We start from the raw sequence: 16,461 nt of genomic DNA, 5'->3' as shown, positions 1-16,461 counted from the left end.
GATTGTCCAGTCATGAAAGCTGGGTGGGGGGAGCAAGGAGATCTGCTCCTCACCACTCCTCCCACCCTACGCTGGATAGGTGGTTGCCCCCAGGCTTGGCGGTGACTGTCAACCCAGATAGGATTGCTCCCTCGGACTCTTAAGGTTTTGCAGGACTGTCTTTGAAGGAAAAAAACGCAGCTGTCTTTACAAGTGGCTTTGCAGAGCTTGTTGAAGGCCAGAGTGTGCTGGCAGAGTGCACGAGCAAGACCAATGGAAGACCTGAGTATGTTGAGAAGCCCACTTAGAGAAGGAAAAGTACTGTTTTGACATCTCGTGGCGCACACCTGCTGATAAGAGAATGTCCTTACTGGATGCTAGTTGGGCGGGGGAAGCTGTAGCCCTGCGCACGGGTGACAATCGGGAGGAGGTGTTTGGGCGGAAATGACCAAAGATGACCAAGGACACCAGGGAGAAATGCGACAATCAAGATAACTTGCCCCGACGGCAGACTGTGAAATGTCCCAAAACATGGCCCAAACATCTGCAGTGGTGCCAGAGGTGTTCCCCAGACACGTGAGATTGTGGGAGGCAGAGAAGACCCCGTCCTTCTGACGGGTGAGCGAGCGGAGCGGCCGAACCACGCACCCGTCTGGGTTGGGAGGCGGTTTCTCAGGGCGCCCTGGGGCCCCGCCTTCGACCAGCGCAAGCGCACAGAGGCCCGGCCCAGGCGCTGCGAGGGCACCTCGCTCGTCCTGCCTCACCACCAGCCCCGCGGCCGCGGGCAACTACGGGCCTCCGTGGCCTCCCAGGCTTCGGGACGTAGCGCACTTCCCGAAACTGAGACGCAGCGCACTCCCCGCCAGCAGCACCTGGCGCTCTTCCCGCGCTCGAGCGGGGGGCATTCCCGAGGGGAGACGCGGGCCATTCCCGCCCCGGGTTTCCCTGCAGCGTCGGCCTCCGCTCTTCGCGCGCCCGGAGGGCCGCAGCAGGGCTTCCGCGCGGCTTCCCCGCTCGAGGGCTGGCAGGCGGCGTACCGGGAGCGCGCGCGCGCGCCCGCCCGGCCCCCGCCGCGGAGCCTGCGCCGCTCTTGCGCGCCGGGCGGCGGCGCCCGGAGCCACGCGGCGAAACAGCGCCCCCCGCCGGGCGGCCAGTCCCCCGCGCCGAAGGGGCGGCACCCCTGGCCCGGCGGCTCCGCGGGGGCGGCGCCCGGCGCCGACGTCGCCCCTTTAAGGCTCGCCGCGCTCGGCGGGGCGGGCCTTGCGCGGGGAGGCCCCGCCCCCCTTTATGAAGCGCGGCCGCGGCGCGCGCCTGCCCTGACTGAGTCGCGGGGCGGCCGCCGAAGCAGGAGCCGGCTGGCGCGGGCGCGGCGCGGCGCGGCGGGACATGCCGAGCCCTGCGCTGCCCTCTGGGTAAGCGCGGACGGGCGCCTGCCGAGCGCGGGGGGCGGCGCGCGCCGAGGGAGCGTGTGGACGGTGCGCACGAGGCCGCGGGGGCGCGCCGCGGCGGCTCCTCTCCGCGGCCGGCGGCGTGCGTGCGGACGGCTCCCGCGCGCTCGGGCGCCCCTGGACGCGGGCGTGCGGCGAGCGGGCGGGGCTGCCGGCCCGGGGTCGGGTCGGGGCGAGGCGAGGCGCGCGCCTGCCCGCCCGCCGCGCCCAGCCCCGGCAGCGCCGCCGCGCGAGGGGTCTCCGCGGCTGCCGGCAGGAGCGCCGCGCGCCCGGGCGTAGCCATCGGCCGGGAGGCGGGCGGCGGCGCGCCGGCGCCGGTGCACCTGCCGCGCCGGCAGGGCGAGACTCGCCGCCAGGCCGCGGCCGTGGGGCGAGCTCGCGCCGAGCCGGAGGGGCCTCCCGGTGGCGCCGGCGGCTCCGTCGCCGCCCGGCCCGGCCCGGCCCCGCGCAGCCGCGCGCGTCGCGGCCGGGGGCGCGGGCCGGCGCGCGGCGAGTCGCTCCCGGCGGCCTGGCCCCGGAGCGCCTCGGCCCTGCCGAGCGGGCGGCGCAGGCCGCGCCACTGAGTCACGCGGCGGTGCTGGGCCGGCCGGGGAGGCGGAAGCGCCTCGCCGCGCGCCCGCCGCGGACGCTGCAGCCTCTCCCGGCCCCGCGGGCTGGCGGCCGCCGGCTGCCGCCCGCGGAGCGGGAGCCTTCGGGTGCCGCGAGGCGCTTCACGCCACGGCGCCAGGCTGCGGACGGGCCGGGAAACGGGCGTTGTGGTGGGGAAGGGCCCGGGAGCGCGCGGCCCCCTGCGCCGCAGAGGCGCCGCCGGGGGGCTGCTGTGCGCTCCGCGGCGGGCAGCGGCGGCGGATTCATCCCGGGTCACGAACAAGCCGCCGGCACTTGGGTGGCTGCCGCAGCGGCGGGGGCCGGGCGAGGGGCGCGGGCGTCCCCGTAGCCGTCCCAAGCTCTGCCGTTCAGGACTTCCTCCCGAACCAAATCCGAGCAGTCCAGGTTTCCCTGTGCTGATTTGTGGGGCTTCAGAGAGACGGGGCTGTCTGGCACTGCTGCTGTTCAGATATGGCCACGAGAAATGGGCCGCGGCAGTGAGGAGTTCGAATGTCATCCTCGGACCACCCTGTGGATGCTGCTGTTTGTGACTGTTTCACTTCACAGGGTAGTCCGTGAAGCATCCTCTAACAGTGCTATCCTTTGCATGTCTATGCTGGTGTGAGCCCCGTTGACCTCTGGGGCTTACTCCCAGGTAAGTGTGCATAGGATTCCTTGTATGTGGTCTAGTCTCAAAACAAGACTTGCATGGTGGCTGAGAGTGAGAGTCTTCCATGGCAGCCTTTAAAAGGATGCATTGTAGTAGCAATGTAGAGGATCAGACTAGTTTAATCTAGGCCTATGAGTTGTGATTTTTAATGATTGGATTTCTTGTTATAATTTCTATGACTTGGGTTCCTGCCCTGGGCGGGGAGGGGGGGGAGTGTACAGTGCCTGGGGGTACCATGAGTGGTGTCTACAGCTTCCATGAGATGGGGGATGGACCTTTTTGCAGTGAGTGGCAGTTCTCTTTTCCCAAATTCTCATTCTTCCTTCACGATCTCAAAAAAAGCACCTTTATTAAGGCTTCAGGAATAGGCAGATTTATTTGAATTTAAGCAGTCAAACTGCAGGAGAAGGATCAGCTAAACAGTTTGTAACTGGATATAAGCCAGAGTTCCGCATGATCCACAAAATGGTGGACTGCAGTGATGGACTGGCCTGCTTTGAATAGCAGTGTGTGGGGTGGGGGTGGCCTTGGGGAACTTAAACTCCCTCCCTCTGCTGGAAGTGAAGAGTGAGCAGCCCACTACTGGCCAGGAGACTACTCAGGACTACTCAGGAGCCAGCAGGCAACCTGGCTGAAAGCATACCTGTGCCAGGATGTCCCCAGGTATGTTGCATACCTGCTAGGCTAGTGAGGTGCATAAAAATGCTTCGCTCAAAATTGGGCTGGTCAACCTGCAACCTTCCAGATGTGACTCCAGCTTCCATCATTTCTGACCATTTGCCATGCTGGCTGGGCTGATGGGAGTTAGAGTCCCAGCAGCATCTGGGGCCAAAGTGTCCTCCAACCCCACTTTAAGTACCAGTGGCTCGTCCTGTTGAAATCTGGGGTGTCAGTTTCCCCTTTACCTATTTAGATCCTGTATTAGTCAAAGTCAGCGGAGGGGTCAGGGAGCTGAGGGTCCCCCTGCTGACTTTGCAGGGGTGGGGTGGAGAGTCTTTTCACAAAGACAGGCTTTGTCCCTGCTGCCTGTGGTTGTGGGGCTAAAGTAACTTGGAATATCCAGCTCACTGGCTTCTCCCACGTTTTTGTTAATACCGACCAGAAAAAGGAGATATTTGCAAAAGGTTGAGTTTTCGAGGCAAAAGATTGCTTCCTTTCCTGCCACTGTGGGTCTTCCTTGCATTTTTCATGTGCACAGTGCTTTCTCCCCCCCCCCCACATAAGCACCCCGAAAAGAGCCTGCCTGGCTGTCCCTTCCACCAACTTCAGCAGCTGAACAAACTATCCTTTCTCTCCTGAGCTCTGGCTGGTGGGGATAAGACCTGAGGAGCACAGTAGTATTTGTAAGATTTTATAGATTCGTTTTCTAAACATTCTAAGTCCCGCCCTGTCATCCTTGCAACTGGGATACTCAAGCTTGCCCTGTAAGGTGAGCCAGCATTCTCAGCTCCATATCGTGGGCGGCAAGACTGAGACTGGGTTTCCTCACAAGGCCACGGCAGTGGGGGACTTGCGTCTTTGAGCGCCACCAGCACGCCCCTGCCTCCTCCCTAGCACACACGCCATTGTCTTTGTCCAGAGCCACAACTCCTTTCGGAAGCGATGTCCTTGCGCCCCTGCTGTCCCGCTCCTTCCTCAGTGTCAGGAACGGAGGAGGGGGCGGACTCTTCCGCGCTCAGGGGCCTGGCCCTTGACCTTGCTTTTCAGGCCGGGGCGAGCAGTGCTGTGCTTCTGCGGCACAAGGAGGGTGGCTCCGCAGGGATGAACGTCCCGCTTTGTGGCTCCCTGACCGATGGGCTCCCTCCTGAGTGGGAGGCGAGGGCTCTTTCAGCATCCTGCCTGTGGGCGTTGCTGCCCCAGCCCTCTTCCCATCCTGCTTGTGCTGTCTTTTCTTCCTGATCTGGTTTCGCTCCTTTCCTCTGCCTCAGATTTAAACTTGTGGGGTGTTCCCCCACCCCCGCTTTGTTCTAAGCAAGCCCAGGGCTGCATTCCTCATACACTCAGAAAAAACACAACTGTTTGGAAATATGCACAGAAATCAAGGTTGACCTGGAGGTGGGGTGGGAGCCAAGTGCTTAGCCCTCATCGGCTTGCAGGCAATACCTGGAGAAGCTTCCAAAGCCAGAAGATGGAGGCGCCATGGGGCTGCGGCCCCCTCCCCCACCGCCACTGGGGGAGCTGAAGGGTAAACAATGCATTTAAAAGTCCAGCACAATTTGGCTGGACTTTTACGAGTTACACAGGTTGTGAAATTCAGCTGTCCTTGGCGTAGAATTTTGCCTTTGTTTCAGAATCTGTCCGGCCTTCTCTCTGCTCTCCTTCCTGCCTCTCCTCTGTTGCCATCCCAACCTGCTTGCTGAACTGTGGCCCAATTTTGCCCCACTTCTCTGCCTCCTTGTCTGCTTTGATACAAATTCCCAATGCCGTTCCCCCTTGAAACTTCAGACCCCGTGCAGATGTTCAACATATGTACAGGGGGGCACAGTTGTGATTGTGGGGGTGCAGCCTGCCCATTCTCTACATCCTGTATCCGCCTATGCAGTTGAGTGTTTACACAGGAACCTACCAGGTAGACCAGGCTCATGTGGTATTCGCAGCATGCAGATTGTGTTTTCCATACCTGCCCACACCTGGGGCTCTGTACAAATACACCAGCAGGTGTGTGGCACCCGGTGTGTGGATGGGGTGGGCTTACTGCCACGATCACTATCCCTCCCTCCCTCCCTCCACACACACACACACAAACATCTGTGCATGGCTCCAGTCCATTAGAATACAGAGCAGCATTGAGAAGAGACAAAGTCCCAGCTTCGCCATGTAGGGCTGATTCAGATACTCTTGGGTTCCTCTGGGTGTAGCAGCTCCAGCGAGATGTCCATGGGAAGGGTGGTGGTGGAGTGGCTGTCTGCAGCCACACTGAGAGGCTCCGGTTCATGCGACTGCAGTGAGGGTGTGTTGTGTTTTTTCCCAGCCGCGCAGCTTGTGTGGTGGGATGCCCAAAAGAGGGCTCTGTGGGCTCTTCCGCAGGTCCGTGTTTGGAAGGTCCGTGTCTTCCTTGACAAGAGCTTGTTTACTGCCTCTTTCTACTGCTATTCCTCAAAGTTCAAACAGCGTAAAGCCAGACAACATGCTTAACAATTTTCAAACACTTAGAAATTGAAGGCACAGTAAATAATAAAACTAAAAATGTGCAGTGTCAGAAACATTGATCCAACACTGTTGATCTTGGAATTGTTGTCGATCACAAGCTGAATATGAGGCAACAATTTGATGTGGCTGCAAAAAAGGCCAATGCTCTTTTGGGCTGCATTAATAGAAGCATAGCTTCCAAATCCCGGGAAGTACTAGTTCCCCTCTACTCAGCACTGCTTAGGCCTCATCTGGAGTACTGTGTCCAGTTCTGGGCACCACACTTGAAGAAGGATGCAGACAAGCTGGAGAGGGTTCAGAGGAGGGCAACAAAGATGATCAGGGGACTGGAAACAAAGCCCTATGAGGAGAGACTGAAAGAACTGGGCATGTTTAGCCTTGAGAAGAGAAGACGGAGGGGGACAGAATAGCGCTCTTCAAGTACTCGAAAGGTTGTCACAGAGAGGAAGGCCAGGATCTCTTCTCGATCATCCCAAAGTGCAGGACATGGAATAATGGGCTCAAGTGACAGGAAGCCAGATTCCGGCTGAACGTCAGGAAAAACTTCCTGACTGTTAGAGCAGTACGACAATGGAACTCATTACCTAGGGAGGTGGTGGGCTCTCCCCCACTGGAGGCATTCAAGATGAGGCTGGGCAGCCATCTGTCAGGGATGCTCTGACTTGGATTCCTGCATTGAGCAGGGGGTTGGACCCAGTGGCCTTGTAGGCCCCTTCCAACCCTACTATTCTATGATTCTAAGCCCCACACACCCACTCTGGAATTCACATAGGAACCTGCCTTGACTTGCAAACAGAACAAGGCCCATCTTTGAGTCCCTTTAGCACCAGGTCCTGTTCAGGTAGTGAAGGGTCCTGAACCTACCCAGTAGATGTCACTTTATTGGAGAAGTCAGGAATTTGAGGGCAGTCCAATGGATGAACCTGCAAAAGCTTCTAGTCCACAAGTCTTTGTCAGGCTGTCTGCCCGCACATGCCACATTAGAGTCCAGGGCGAATGGAGGAGAGGAGGGGCCAGCAAGGCCTGTGACCGGTAACAGGGGGACAGACAGAAGATGACGGGCATGGGGGGCAGCTCCAGTTATTTGTGAGATCCTGGTTAGGTTGCATGGCTTGGTTCGGGTGGCGGCTGGTGCCTCCTTGGAGCGGTCTCCTTGCCCAGGCAGGTGGCCATTCCGGCCAGATGAATAGCTCGCCAGACCCCCTGCTCAAGTTGCCCTCTGAGACGGAGGAGGTGTGTTTAGGAGGGAGGCTGGGCACTTCATGGAAAAAGAGCTGGGCCGGGGCGTGCTTATCACCCCGGCTGAATGATTGTGGTGCGGAGGAAATAACAGGCTGTTGTCAAAGCCTAGATCTCTGTTGCAATCTCTGTGTTTGGCAGAAAGCTGTAGTTCCCTGGCATCTACCTGGGAGCAGAAGATGGCCATGACACCACACATCCAGTTATGTAACTGGCTGTTCAGAGCTGAAATGCATCTGTTTTAGGACTTCCAGGAAGTAGGGAGTCTGCAGCGAGGGCCTGTGTGGGTTTCTTTTCCTCCAGGGTTTTACAGAGACCTGCAATAGTTTAGGAGTGTGTTAAAAGTGGCTGCAAACCAGCAGGAGGAAATTGCGTCATGGAGGTTGTTGAACAGGGAAGAGCTGCTGGCTGAGCCCATGACTTGGCTGGTAGCAATGCCTCCCTCCCTCCTCCTCCTCCTCCTCTTGAGGTTTGCTCACAATACTTGGTGGCTAAGTAGGCAAAACTAGGTTACTGCTAGAGAGAGAGGAAGAGAGAAGAGCAGCTTCTGCCACCTTCTCTTCCTCCTGGTTAAAAATGTAGACCAGATAAATGCAGCTCTGTCTTACACAGAGCAGGAGGAGAACCGCACGTTGTCTCTTCCCAGAACCCCAGGAAGTGAAATGGCTGTCTGCTGTCTTGTAATCGACTTGCTATGGGCACAAATAGATTGCTGGACTGTTCTCCAGCCAAGTCTTATGCCACGTCCTTTTCCTGGTGGCCAATCCCTCCTCCCGTTCCTATTCTGCAATGGCAGCATCACAGGCCCTGCAGCGTGGCAACACATAATAACCGCCATGTGTCCCCTTTGAACAAGGCAACTGAATGCCTAAATTGTGGTCAAGAATTGGCTGCAACATGGAACACAAAACCAGTGTTTGAAGTGGGTTTGCGAATCATGGCTTGCTTCCTGTGAACGTGGTTAAGGCACTTTGTTTTTCTCTTTGCTTCCAAGGTGACTTGAAGTTGTTGCGCGTGCATCCCCGTAGCCACTGTCAAGCAAAGCCCTGGTTTCATTGCTTGTCTGGCATCTTAACTAAGGTTAGTGTGACAAATCAAGGTTAAATCCAGCCAGAGCTCAGGGTTCTGACTGTGCTGCTGTGCTTTGGGAAATACTAAACGCAGGTCAGAAAAACCTCCATCAGCGGCTCAGATTTCAGTGCCCCTGGTGAGCAGCTCCATATGATTTATTAAATTTGTACCCCACTATTCCACACTGGTGCTGCAGGAGCTGTTCAGTCAGATGGAGCCAATAAAAAACCAAAATGATTGTGATAAGACATTGTGCTATGGTTCCGAAATGCTAGCAGCACACTCAGAGCATCAGTGGAAACAAGTTTTGGTTCAAGCTCAACTCTCAGTTCTTGCCCAATTCTTCCCAAAGTGGATCTCTGGCTTCTGGGAGTGTTCATTTCTCATTGATGACAATGCTGTGGACCAAGAGCTGACCTTTGACTGCCCTGGGAGAGTCAAGTAGGACTGAACATGGTCAAGCAGGGATGCCTTAGTGGCTGAGTTCCACTTCCAAAGAATCTGGTTTTGTTAAAAGGGAAAAGAGGCAGGTTTCTAGTCCCTTATGGCCATGAAGATCCACTTCATAGCAGGGTCGACATTGCCTGTTGAAATCCAAGGTGCTGAACTGGGCTGAGGAGCTGGCTAAGATTCCTGGGGTGATGGGCCGTAGGCCATGGGAGGGGCCCTTGCCCTTCACCAGGAGGAGTGGAAACAGATTTGCTTGTGCCAAATAGTAAAAATGGCTTCACAAAAGCGCATGAGATAGTGGCAGTTGCAGAATTTGAATTGGCTGCAGAATTTGGCATGGCAAGGGGGCACCGTCTTCCTTCCCCACAGGGCAGCTGCTAAGATGACCGTGGTTCCCTGAGCATCCCACTTGGGGTATGTGGGCAGCAGCAGACCTCCGGGAGAGCCACCATCTAGGGGCGGGGAAGCCTTGGTGTGGGCCGAGGGGAAACGGGCGTGGGGGGAGCTGCTTCCCCCAACTGTGTCAGGCCTGTGCATCTTCCTTGGGGCCCAGTGGCTGCCTCTGCTGCCCGCCACTGCTGTGAGCTCCATGTCTTCCAGAGAGGCATGTCCGGGGGGGGGGGGGAAGGGGGGGGTCAGAATCACCTCTGGTCAACCTGCCAGAGGGCCCCCCCCAATGCCACAAATTGCACACATTCTGGTGGGCTTATGGCCTGATCCTGTGTACGCATGTTCAGAAGTTGAACAGAGTGGGGTTTATTCCTGGGCAACTGTGCCACAGATCACAGCCCCGAGGAGCTTTACAGTTTTGCCTTCCCTCCCTTTGGGTCCCATGTTTGTACCCTACATTTGCAAACATATAGGCTGCCCTAGAGATGCCAGCACCCCCCACCCCCGCAGGCCCACTGCAGCTTCGTGGCTCCCTGGACATTTCTCACCCATTTGCTGGGTCAGGAGGAGGGAGGTGACTGGTGGAGCCTCTTTTCAGCTTCTCATTGATGGGCATGAGTTGAATCTCCAGAAAGTGTGTGAGGGTTGCTTCTTTCATCGCCTTTAATCCATGTAGAAGTAGGTCGGGCTAAGTGGAAGCATCCATTGGAAATAATTAGGTGGGGCCCACAACCCACGGAGCAGAACAAGCAAGCTGATGCTCGGGGCAGGGGGGCCTCTGTCTGCTGGTCTCGACAGGCCTCCTTTGCGTCGGTGGCGGCGGCTGCGGGAAGAATGGCCCTCTCTGGGGCCAGCAAGCAGCCATTCCCAGGGGTGCTGATTTGCAAGCCCTCAAGCCTGTTTTCTAGGTCACCCCAAGGAGTGTTCAACGTCTTGAATCCGTGGGTTATGGTGATGCTGTTCCAAGAGACGCAGTCCTTGCCCCACCACCCTCCGCCTGCTGCCCCCGGACAGCCTCCTCGCCCTGCCTGTGCTGCCAGAGTCCATTTGGCACAAGGGGGCGTGGAGAAGTGGAGGCCTCCCGGGGCGTCCCTGTGGCTCTGCTTGGACTGGGACCCGTGCGAGGTCCATGGGGGCAGGGAGGGAGCGGCAGGCTGGGCCCCTGGGAAGGGCACACGTGGAGCAGGAAGGGCAGCTTTTCCACACGGGAAAGACCTGACTTTGCCACCCTTGGCGTGCCCCTTCCTGTGAGCGGGGAGCTTCCCTTCCTGGCAGCTCCCTTTCCTCTCCTCTTACTGGGCACCTGGTGCTGTGCAGTGGGAAAGAGGCTGACGTTTCCAGGCCCGTATCTCTCTCCTGCTCTCTGGTTATCAGCCTGTGTAATGGCTAAGTGTCTTCCAGGAAAGATCTATTTATATAGGCTGTGTTTATATAACCAAAAATCAAACCCTGGGTCTCCCTCCTCCCCCCCAACACACACACCCCTTGCTTCAAAAACATGCTCAGTGGGGTTCAGTGAATTTGAAGTTCTCCTTGTGGTTGTGGTTAATCTATTAACAAGGATGGAATTTACCCTGTTTATTCTGAGTTAGAGCCCTCAGTTAATTAATTGTGTATGGACAACTTTGCTTGACCTCAGCCGTTGTCCTGTGCTCTGGCCACAGTTCAGAGGGTTGCAGTTAGGCCAGGATGAGCTGAGTTCGAATCCCTACGCAGCCGGGTGATCTGCTTCCACACTCCCAGCCTAACCTGTTTTGCAGCTTAAAATGGGGTGGCCAACAGACTCCCCTGTGCTTCTTGGAGGCAGGCTAGTTGGGATGGGGGTTAATGGCTCATATAGTGGCACTTGGACCACTAGGAAGCTGCTCTCCCAAAGAACTGAGGAGTCTGGGAGGAGATCTTTGGAGAGGACTCCATGTAAGGCTTGTGGAGACCACCCCAGCCTCCTCCACCAAGCCAGGCTTTTTCGGGGGTGTCGCATAAACCCAGGACCATCTGCTTTTCCCAGTCAGAGAAGCTGTGCTAAGAAGTGGGCTGTGCTCTGCCTCAGTACAAGGATATTTTTGGTTTTGGGGGGGATTCAGAGCATACTTCAGCATCAAAATCCCCAGAGGGCAAAATGTGCTTGGTGGGGTTGGATGCTGACTCCCATGAGCCCCAGCCAGCAGTGGCCAAGAAGGATGGGAGTTGTAGTCCGGCAGCATCTGGAGCGCCTTCGGTGCGCTGCTTCAGGCGTCGCGGTTTGCTGTGTTGTGTGGCCCTCCTCGGGAGTAGAGCAGTTTCAGCCGCGCTTTGCTGCCCGGGCAGTGCATGCACTGCCTCTGTCTGGCCAGGCTCTTCCCGCCCCCCGTGCAGCGCCCCCTGCCCCGTCTCAGACGTGTTGGGATTCTGACTGGGCCAGCCAGCGAGCTTTTGGGGACAGACCGAGAATCCCAGGTTTGCCAAGGTAGGACGGCCCCATAAGGGCGTCCCCCCTCGGCCAGAGGACCGGCTGCTGCAGTGAGCATCGCAGAGGGCGCTGTGTGTGTGTCTGCCTGGGCTTTGCTGTGGGGACTTTGGCCGACACCTTTCTTCCTCTGAAGGGAGCCTGTGGAGTTGCGGCGAGCGCTGCCAGCGTCTGCGTGAAGTGAGTGAGCCTGGCCTAGGCAGGGCATCATGTCCACAGCGGGTGTTGCGGCTCCCAAGATGAGGCTGCCCCTGAAGACGGCATTCCTCCCTGGTGGGCAAGGCCTCGGCAGCCTGAAGGCCTGTTGGAGCAGCCACGGCGGCAGCTTCGAGAAGTGAGTGCCGTTGCGAGCGGGCGCCGGGCACCTCGTGGGCCTTCCCTGAGGGTCCCTGCTTCATCCACTGATGCCCTGCCCTACCCCCCCCTCTCTCTCAGCCCCTTCTTTAGCATGGACCCTGTCGCAGCGGCTTACGGTCTGAACTCGTCTGCGCAGCGTCGCTTAACACCCATTGGTAGGTACACGGGGAAGTTGTCTGTGTCCATTTTACGCATGGCTTTAAAAGGAGTGGGGAGCCTTCTTCCCGCAGGGACTGCATTCCCTCATGGGTCGCATTTTCGGAGTGGCGTGCAGGTGGCAGCTGGGTCGCCATGTCAACTTGAGGTTCTCGGTGGGGGGGGGGCAAGGTTGTCAGGGCTGCTGGGGCCTGAGAGGGAGGCGCTGAGGCCAAGTGAAGAGCGCCGCCGCTGCGGGCGCCCCCTCGCCTCGCCCTTCTCTCTCACACACATCCACGTGCCCACACGGATGCACATGCCTCCACACCCATTCTCGCAAGGATGCGCCACAGCCTTTGCCACCGCCGACTTGCTGCTCTTGAAGGTACCACGGGAGTCTGCCAGGAGCTGTGGCTGAGCTCTGCAGGAGTGGGGCTTGCCACCGTTGAGCGGCCCCTTTTGGTCCCTGCAGCAGGCCTCTTGCTCTCCCGAGCCTGCCCGCCCACACGGGTGCAGCGCGTGGCTTGTGGCAGCTCGTCGGGTGAGCGGAAAGGGACCGGGGCCCCTTCGTGGCTACCGGCGGCAACTGGTCTGCCTCCCAGGTGCAGTGGGGGTGCTTCTGTGTGGGAACAGGAGGGCATGAAACATGACTGGGCTCTGCCGGCCTGAATTCATGCCCCAAAGCCTGGGCTTCTGCCTGCGGACACTTCTGCGGGGCCTTGCCGTGTGGCGTTCCCAACAGACGCCCCTGTGCGGGTGCCGCAAGGCCCATGCCAGGGCGGGGTGCTGTGCCTGGTGGTGCAGCGCGGGAGCCCTGGGACACGGGGGGCAGTTGGACACTGCTGCTCTCGCACCCCTGGAGCCTTTTCTTGCAAGGCTGTTCTGTGTCGGCTGAGCAGATTTCCGCCGGCGGCGTGGTCCCCTGGAAAGAGGGCTGAGAGGGCCTGTCCCGGGAACCGCAGGGCAGACCAGTTCAGGCCTGGGACCTTTGTCAGAAGAAATGCCAGGCTGTACAAGTCGGGTAGCTCTGTGGGGACCCCTGCTGGCCCACTGGCCAAAACCCGGAGGGTGATCTTGAGGTGGAGAAAGAGATTGGGGCAGCCTAAAAAGGGCATGTGGGGCCTTCCGCTATCCCCCCTTCCCTGAGTAAGGAAGCACGTGTGCAGATCAGGACAAAGAGGCTGACTCCCAACGAGAGAAACAGTTGCCCCCTTGGCTGTGGGGAGAAGGGAGCCCTTGATTCATGGGGGAACATCGCCTTGTCGGTGGCTGTTAGCCAGGAGAGCCAGATGAGACCTCCATGTTCAGAAGTAATATGGGATGGCACAGAAGCTGCTGGGCAGGGGAGGGGTAACCATGGCCTTTCCAACAGCAGGTTGACCACGGGTGGGCTCCGTTTGCTCTGATCCAGCAGTCCCCCTGTGTGCTCATTAGCTAAACACGGCCTCTGGGGTCCAAAGCTGTCTCCCTTCAAAGGAGCCCCACGTTCCAGGAACCGATGCCAAGATACAGCTGTGGCCTTCCTGCCTGGCTTCTGCACTTCTCAGAAGTGTCTTGTTGGCTGCTGCGGGAAGTGGGACTGGGGGCCTTCAGGCCTGATCCAGCCTCCTCTCCTTCCGTCCTCTTGAAAAGCAGGTGGGGGGGCTGGGGGGGATGCTTTGTTGCTTGAGGTTCAAGCCACGTGTCCTTACTTGCCACTGTCTCTCCTCCTAGGTCACCTTTCCTACCCTGATGCAGTCCAAGGCCACAGCTGTGCAGAGAACGGCAGCCACGTCTCGCCCCTGACACCCAGCCCTCCTCTGCTGAGCCCCCTGACCGAGCAGCCTGCTTTAGACCCAGAGGGTCGCATCCTTCCTGGCTTTAGCGGGCTCTCTGTGAGCCTGAGCAGTGATCCTGACGAGACGCCTCCTCACGCCCCCATGAAAAGTGGGCCGCTGCCGCTTCTCTCCCCCCCGGTGCCTTTGAGCGAGCGCAGTGCCCGGCCGCTGCCCCCGCTGCCCACTGCTGCAGACCTCCTGCCTGACGAGGTGGACAGGGAAGTCGCGTTCCTGACCAGCTCCGACACGGACCTTTTGCTGGAGAACTGCAGCAGCCCGACCTTCAAAGCCGCCTCACAAGGCAGGCGGAGCTTCCGGGGCTGCGGGCAGATCAACTATGCCTACATGGACGCCCCGGCAGGGCAGACATCCGCGGAGCCCCCCGCCACCTCGGCGAAGCAGAGCGGCTGCATGGCGAGCGGCTGCCCTCCGCCCCCACAGCAGCCGCACCGCCGCTTGCGGCGCTCCCATTCTGGGCCAGCCGGCTCCTTCCACAAGCCAGTGGCAAGGGCCTCGGGCCACTTCCACAGGGCCTCCCCCAGCTCTGATGACGACAAGCCCGAGGTCCCGCCCAGGGCCCCCATCCCTCCCCGCGTGCTCAAGCCAGACCACCGGCGGTGGTCAGCCGAGGTCGCCTCCAGCGCCTCCAGCGATGAGGAAAAGCCCCCCAAGGTGCCACCCAGGGAGCCTGTCTCCCGGAGCCGCTCTCGGACGCCAAGCCCCAAGAGCGTGCCCTCCTACTTCAACGGCGTGATGCCCCCCACCCAGAGTTTTGCCCCCGACCCCAAGTATGTCAGCAGCAAAGCCCTCCGGAGGCAGCACAGCGAAGGCTCAGCCCACAAGGCCCCGTGCATCCTGCCCATCATTGAGAATGGCAAGAAAGTCAGCTCCACGCACTACTACCTGTTGCCAGAAAGGCCTCCCTACCTGGACAGGTATGAGAAGTTCTTCCAGGAAGCGGAGGAGGCCGGTGTTGGTGTGGACGGGCAGCAGCAGCTCTGGAGCGAGCAGAAGGGCGAGACGGCCAGGCTGGCTGGAGTGGGCACGACTGGCTCCACCGGCCCTGTGAAGCGCAAACACTGGCCTTGCGTGGTCTCGCCGTAGGGATGGGATGCGAGCCAGCTAAGGGGGGGCTGGGGACAAGCTGCTCTCTGAGGGCTGCCTGCAGCGGAGTGGCTCCTGCACTTGAGGAGAGGCGCATGCCAGTGGCCGTGGCGAAGCGGCTGTGCTGCAGCGCCCCCGCCATGCTGCTTGGCTTTCTGTTCTCATGGGTGTGCTCAGAAGAAGGCCTGGGAAAGCCTGGTGTGCGCACAGCCGTGGCTGGCCCGGCGTCTGGTCTTCTGGTGTAGTGCCCGATGCTTGGAAACCTGCTCAAGCAGGGCAAGAATGGCAGTCCCGTGAGTTGGGCGAGCGGCTGGACCTAGGCGGGAGCAGCCTGGGGCTGTGGAGCCAGCAGGCAGCCGCCTGAATCCCTTTCCTGCCAATGGTTCCTCTTCTCTGCCCAGGGGAGGCCTGTCCTGCGCCAGGAATGGCCCCCATGGGGGCGAGAGGTGGGAGCCCGCCAGCCCTTTCCCCACTTTGCAGACTCGCTAGAGTTTGGATGGCTAAAGGTGGGGCGGGGGGAGGGGACCTCGCCTGCAGTGCCTGAACTCCTTTTCCCCCGCTGGCCTAGTCAAAAACGCCGGGCACAACACCATGGGCGCTCCTCTGGCTGAGACCAACATACACGGGTCTCTCTTGGCCCACGGTTGTGGTTGTCATCCTCGTCGTGAACCTGAAGCAGGGGCCATGCTGGTCTCTGAACCCATGGCATGTCTGGTTTGTGCTGCCGCTGGAGCTAAGAGAAGGGGCAGCTTCAGAGGGGAGGCAATGAACGCCTTAAAAATAGGTCCAGCTTCTGTTCTTGTGGCAGGAAGTGTGGCAGGCATAGCGACGTGGCACCAGCTGCTCTTGGGTCCGGTTCCCGTTCAGTGTTCTGCAGGGAGGGGGAGGAGGCCAAGTGGTGTGGGCAAACTCCTTGTCTCCACTTGAAGGCGGCCTGGCCGTCTCTTCTTCCACTCTGAATCTCTGTTGCAGGCAGCCCCTCTTTGACCCCTTCAGGATTCAGCAAAAGGTGCCGCATTTTTCTCGCCTGCTTTCTCCCTTTCCCACCCTCCATCAGCTGTTCCACGACTGCAGGCCCAGAGCGAAGGGTGCTGTCTGACGGAGGTCTCTCTGTGGCTGTGGTCTTCCGATGGACATAAACACAACTGTTTACAGTTAGAAATTCCTGCTGAATGGGAAAGCTGACCAGGGTGTAATGCAGACTAAATGAAGGCGACGTACATGGTCTAGAAATGATGCACTTAGAGTTACGTGTCAGGTGTACAGTATTGAGGAAGCGTTATGAAGTTCACTTTGTATTTTGGATATTGCCATGTCTTGAATGTAATAAAGTTGTTATGTCCTTATTTATGACAACAGGACAGCTCTTGCCTTTCTTGGCTGGCTTGTGCGGGATCCCCCCTTTTCAATAAAGTCGAGCGAACCCCCTTTCCTGCGAGGCCCGCGTCGCGCGGAGGGCCCGCTGCTGCCGTTGCGCAATCGGGCTGCTGCCGGGTTCAGCTGGGGCGTGCCAGGCAGAGGCTCCGCGGAGTCACGCCGTGCGGCTTATCGGGAAGAGGGCCGAGGCCGCATCCTTCCGGCGCCTCCCGCCGCGCGTGTGGGCGGGAGGCGCCCCGC

General features: G+C 59.2%; 1 protein-coding gene across 5 annotated transcripts; it reads left to right on the top strand.

The window, feature by feature from the left end:
* Positions 1-1,297: 1,297 nt before the first annotated feature.
* Positions 1,298-16,206, top strand: ERRFI1 (ERBB receptor feedback inhibitor 1). 5 transcript variants are annotated; one of them, XM_084822130.1, is made up of 6 exons: positions 1,298-1,391; positions 2,583-2,670; positions 11,568-11,765; positions 11,867-11,943; positions 13,637-14,675; positions 15,817-16,206. In XM_084822130.1, exons 3-6 carry the CDS (start codon positions 11,641-11,643, stop codon positions 15,941-15,943), a joined length of 1,368 nt encoding a protein of 455 aa, XP_084678256.1. In that variant the 5' UTR covers positions 1,298-1,391; positions 2,583-2,670; positions 11,568-11,640; the 3' UTR covers positions 15,944-16,206. The 5 variants fall into 5 exon arrangements, with proteins under 5 accessions (XP_084678256.1, XP_084678254.1, XP_084678253.1 ...); XM_084822129.1 differs by lacking the exon at positions 1,298-1,391 and adding an exon at positions 8,069-8,154; XM_084822128.1 differs by lacking the exon at positions 2,583-2,670.
* Positions 16,207-16,461: the final 255 nt, after the last annotated feature.

This window comes from Heloderma suspectum, chromosome 15 (assembly GCF_057233095.1).
Source record: "Heloderma suspectum isolate Gila_16-S chromosome 15, 16-S_ref, whole genome shotgun sequence".
NCBI lineage: Eukaryota > Metazoa > Chordata > Lepidosauria > Squamata > Helodermatidae > Heloderma > Heloderma suspectum.
Note: the sequence above shows the minus strand (reverse complement) of the source record. Positions and strands in the feature narration are given on the sequence as shown.

Excerpts from the sequence above, each read along its gene's own strand:
- ERRFI1 (XM_084822126.1), top strand. The coding sequence starts at position 11,641 with ATGTCCACAGCGGGTGTTGCGGCTCCCAAGATGAGGCTGCCCCTGAAG. Across the intron at positions 11,766-11,866 it reads CACGGCGGCAGCTTCGAGAA|CCCCTTCTTTAGCATGGACC; the intron begins GTGAGTGCCGTT and ends CCTCTCTCTCAG. Across the intron at positions 11,944-13,636 it reads GCGTCGCTTAACACCCATTG|GTCACCTTTCCTACCCTGAT; the intron begins GTAGGTACACGG and ends CTCTCCTCCTAG.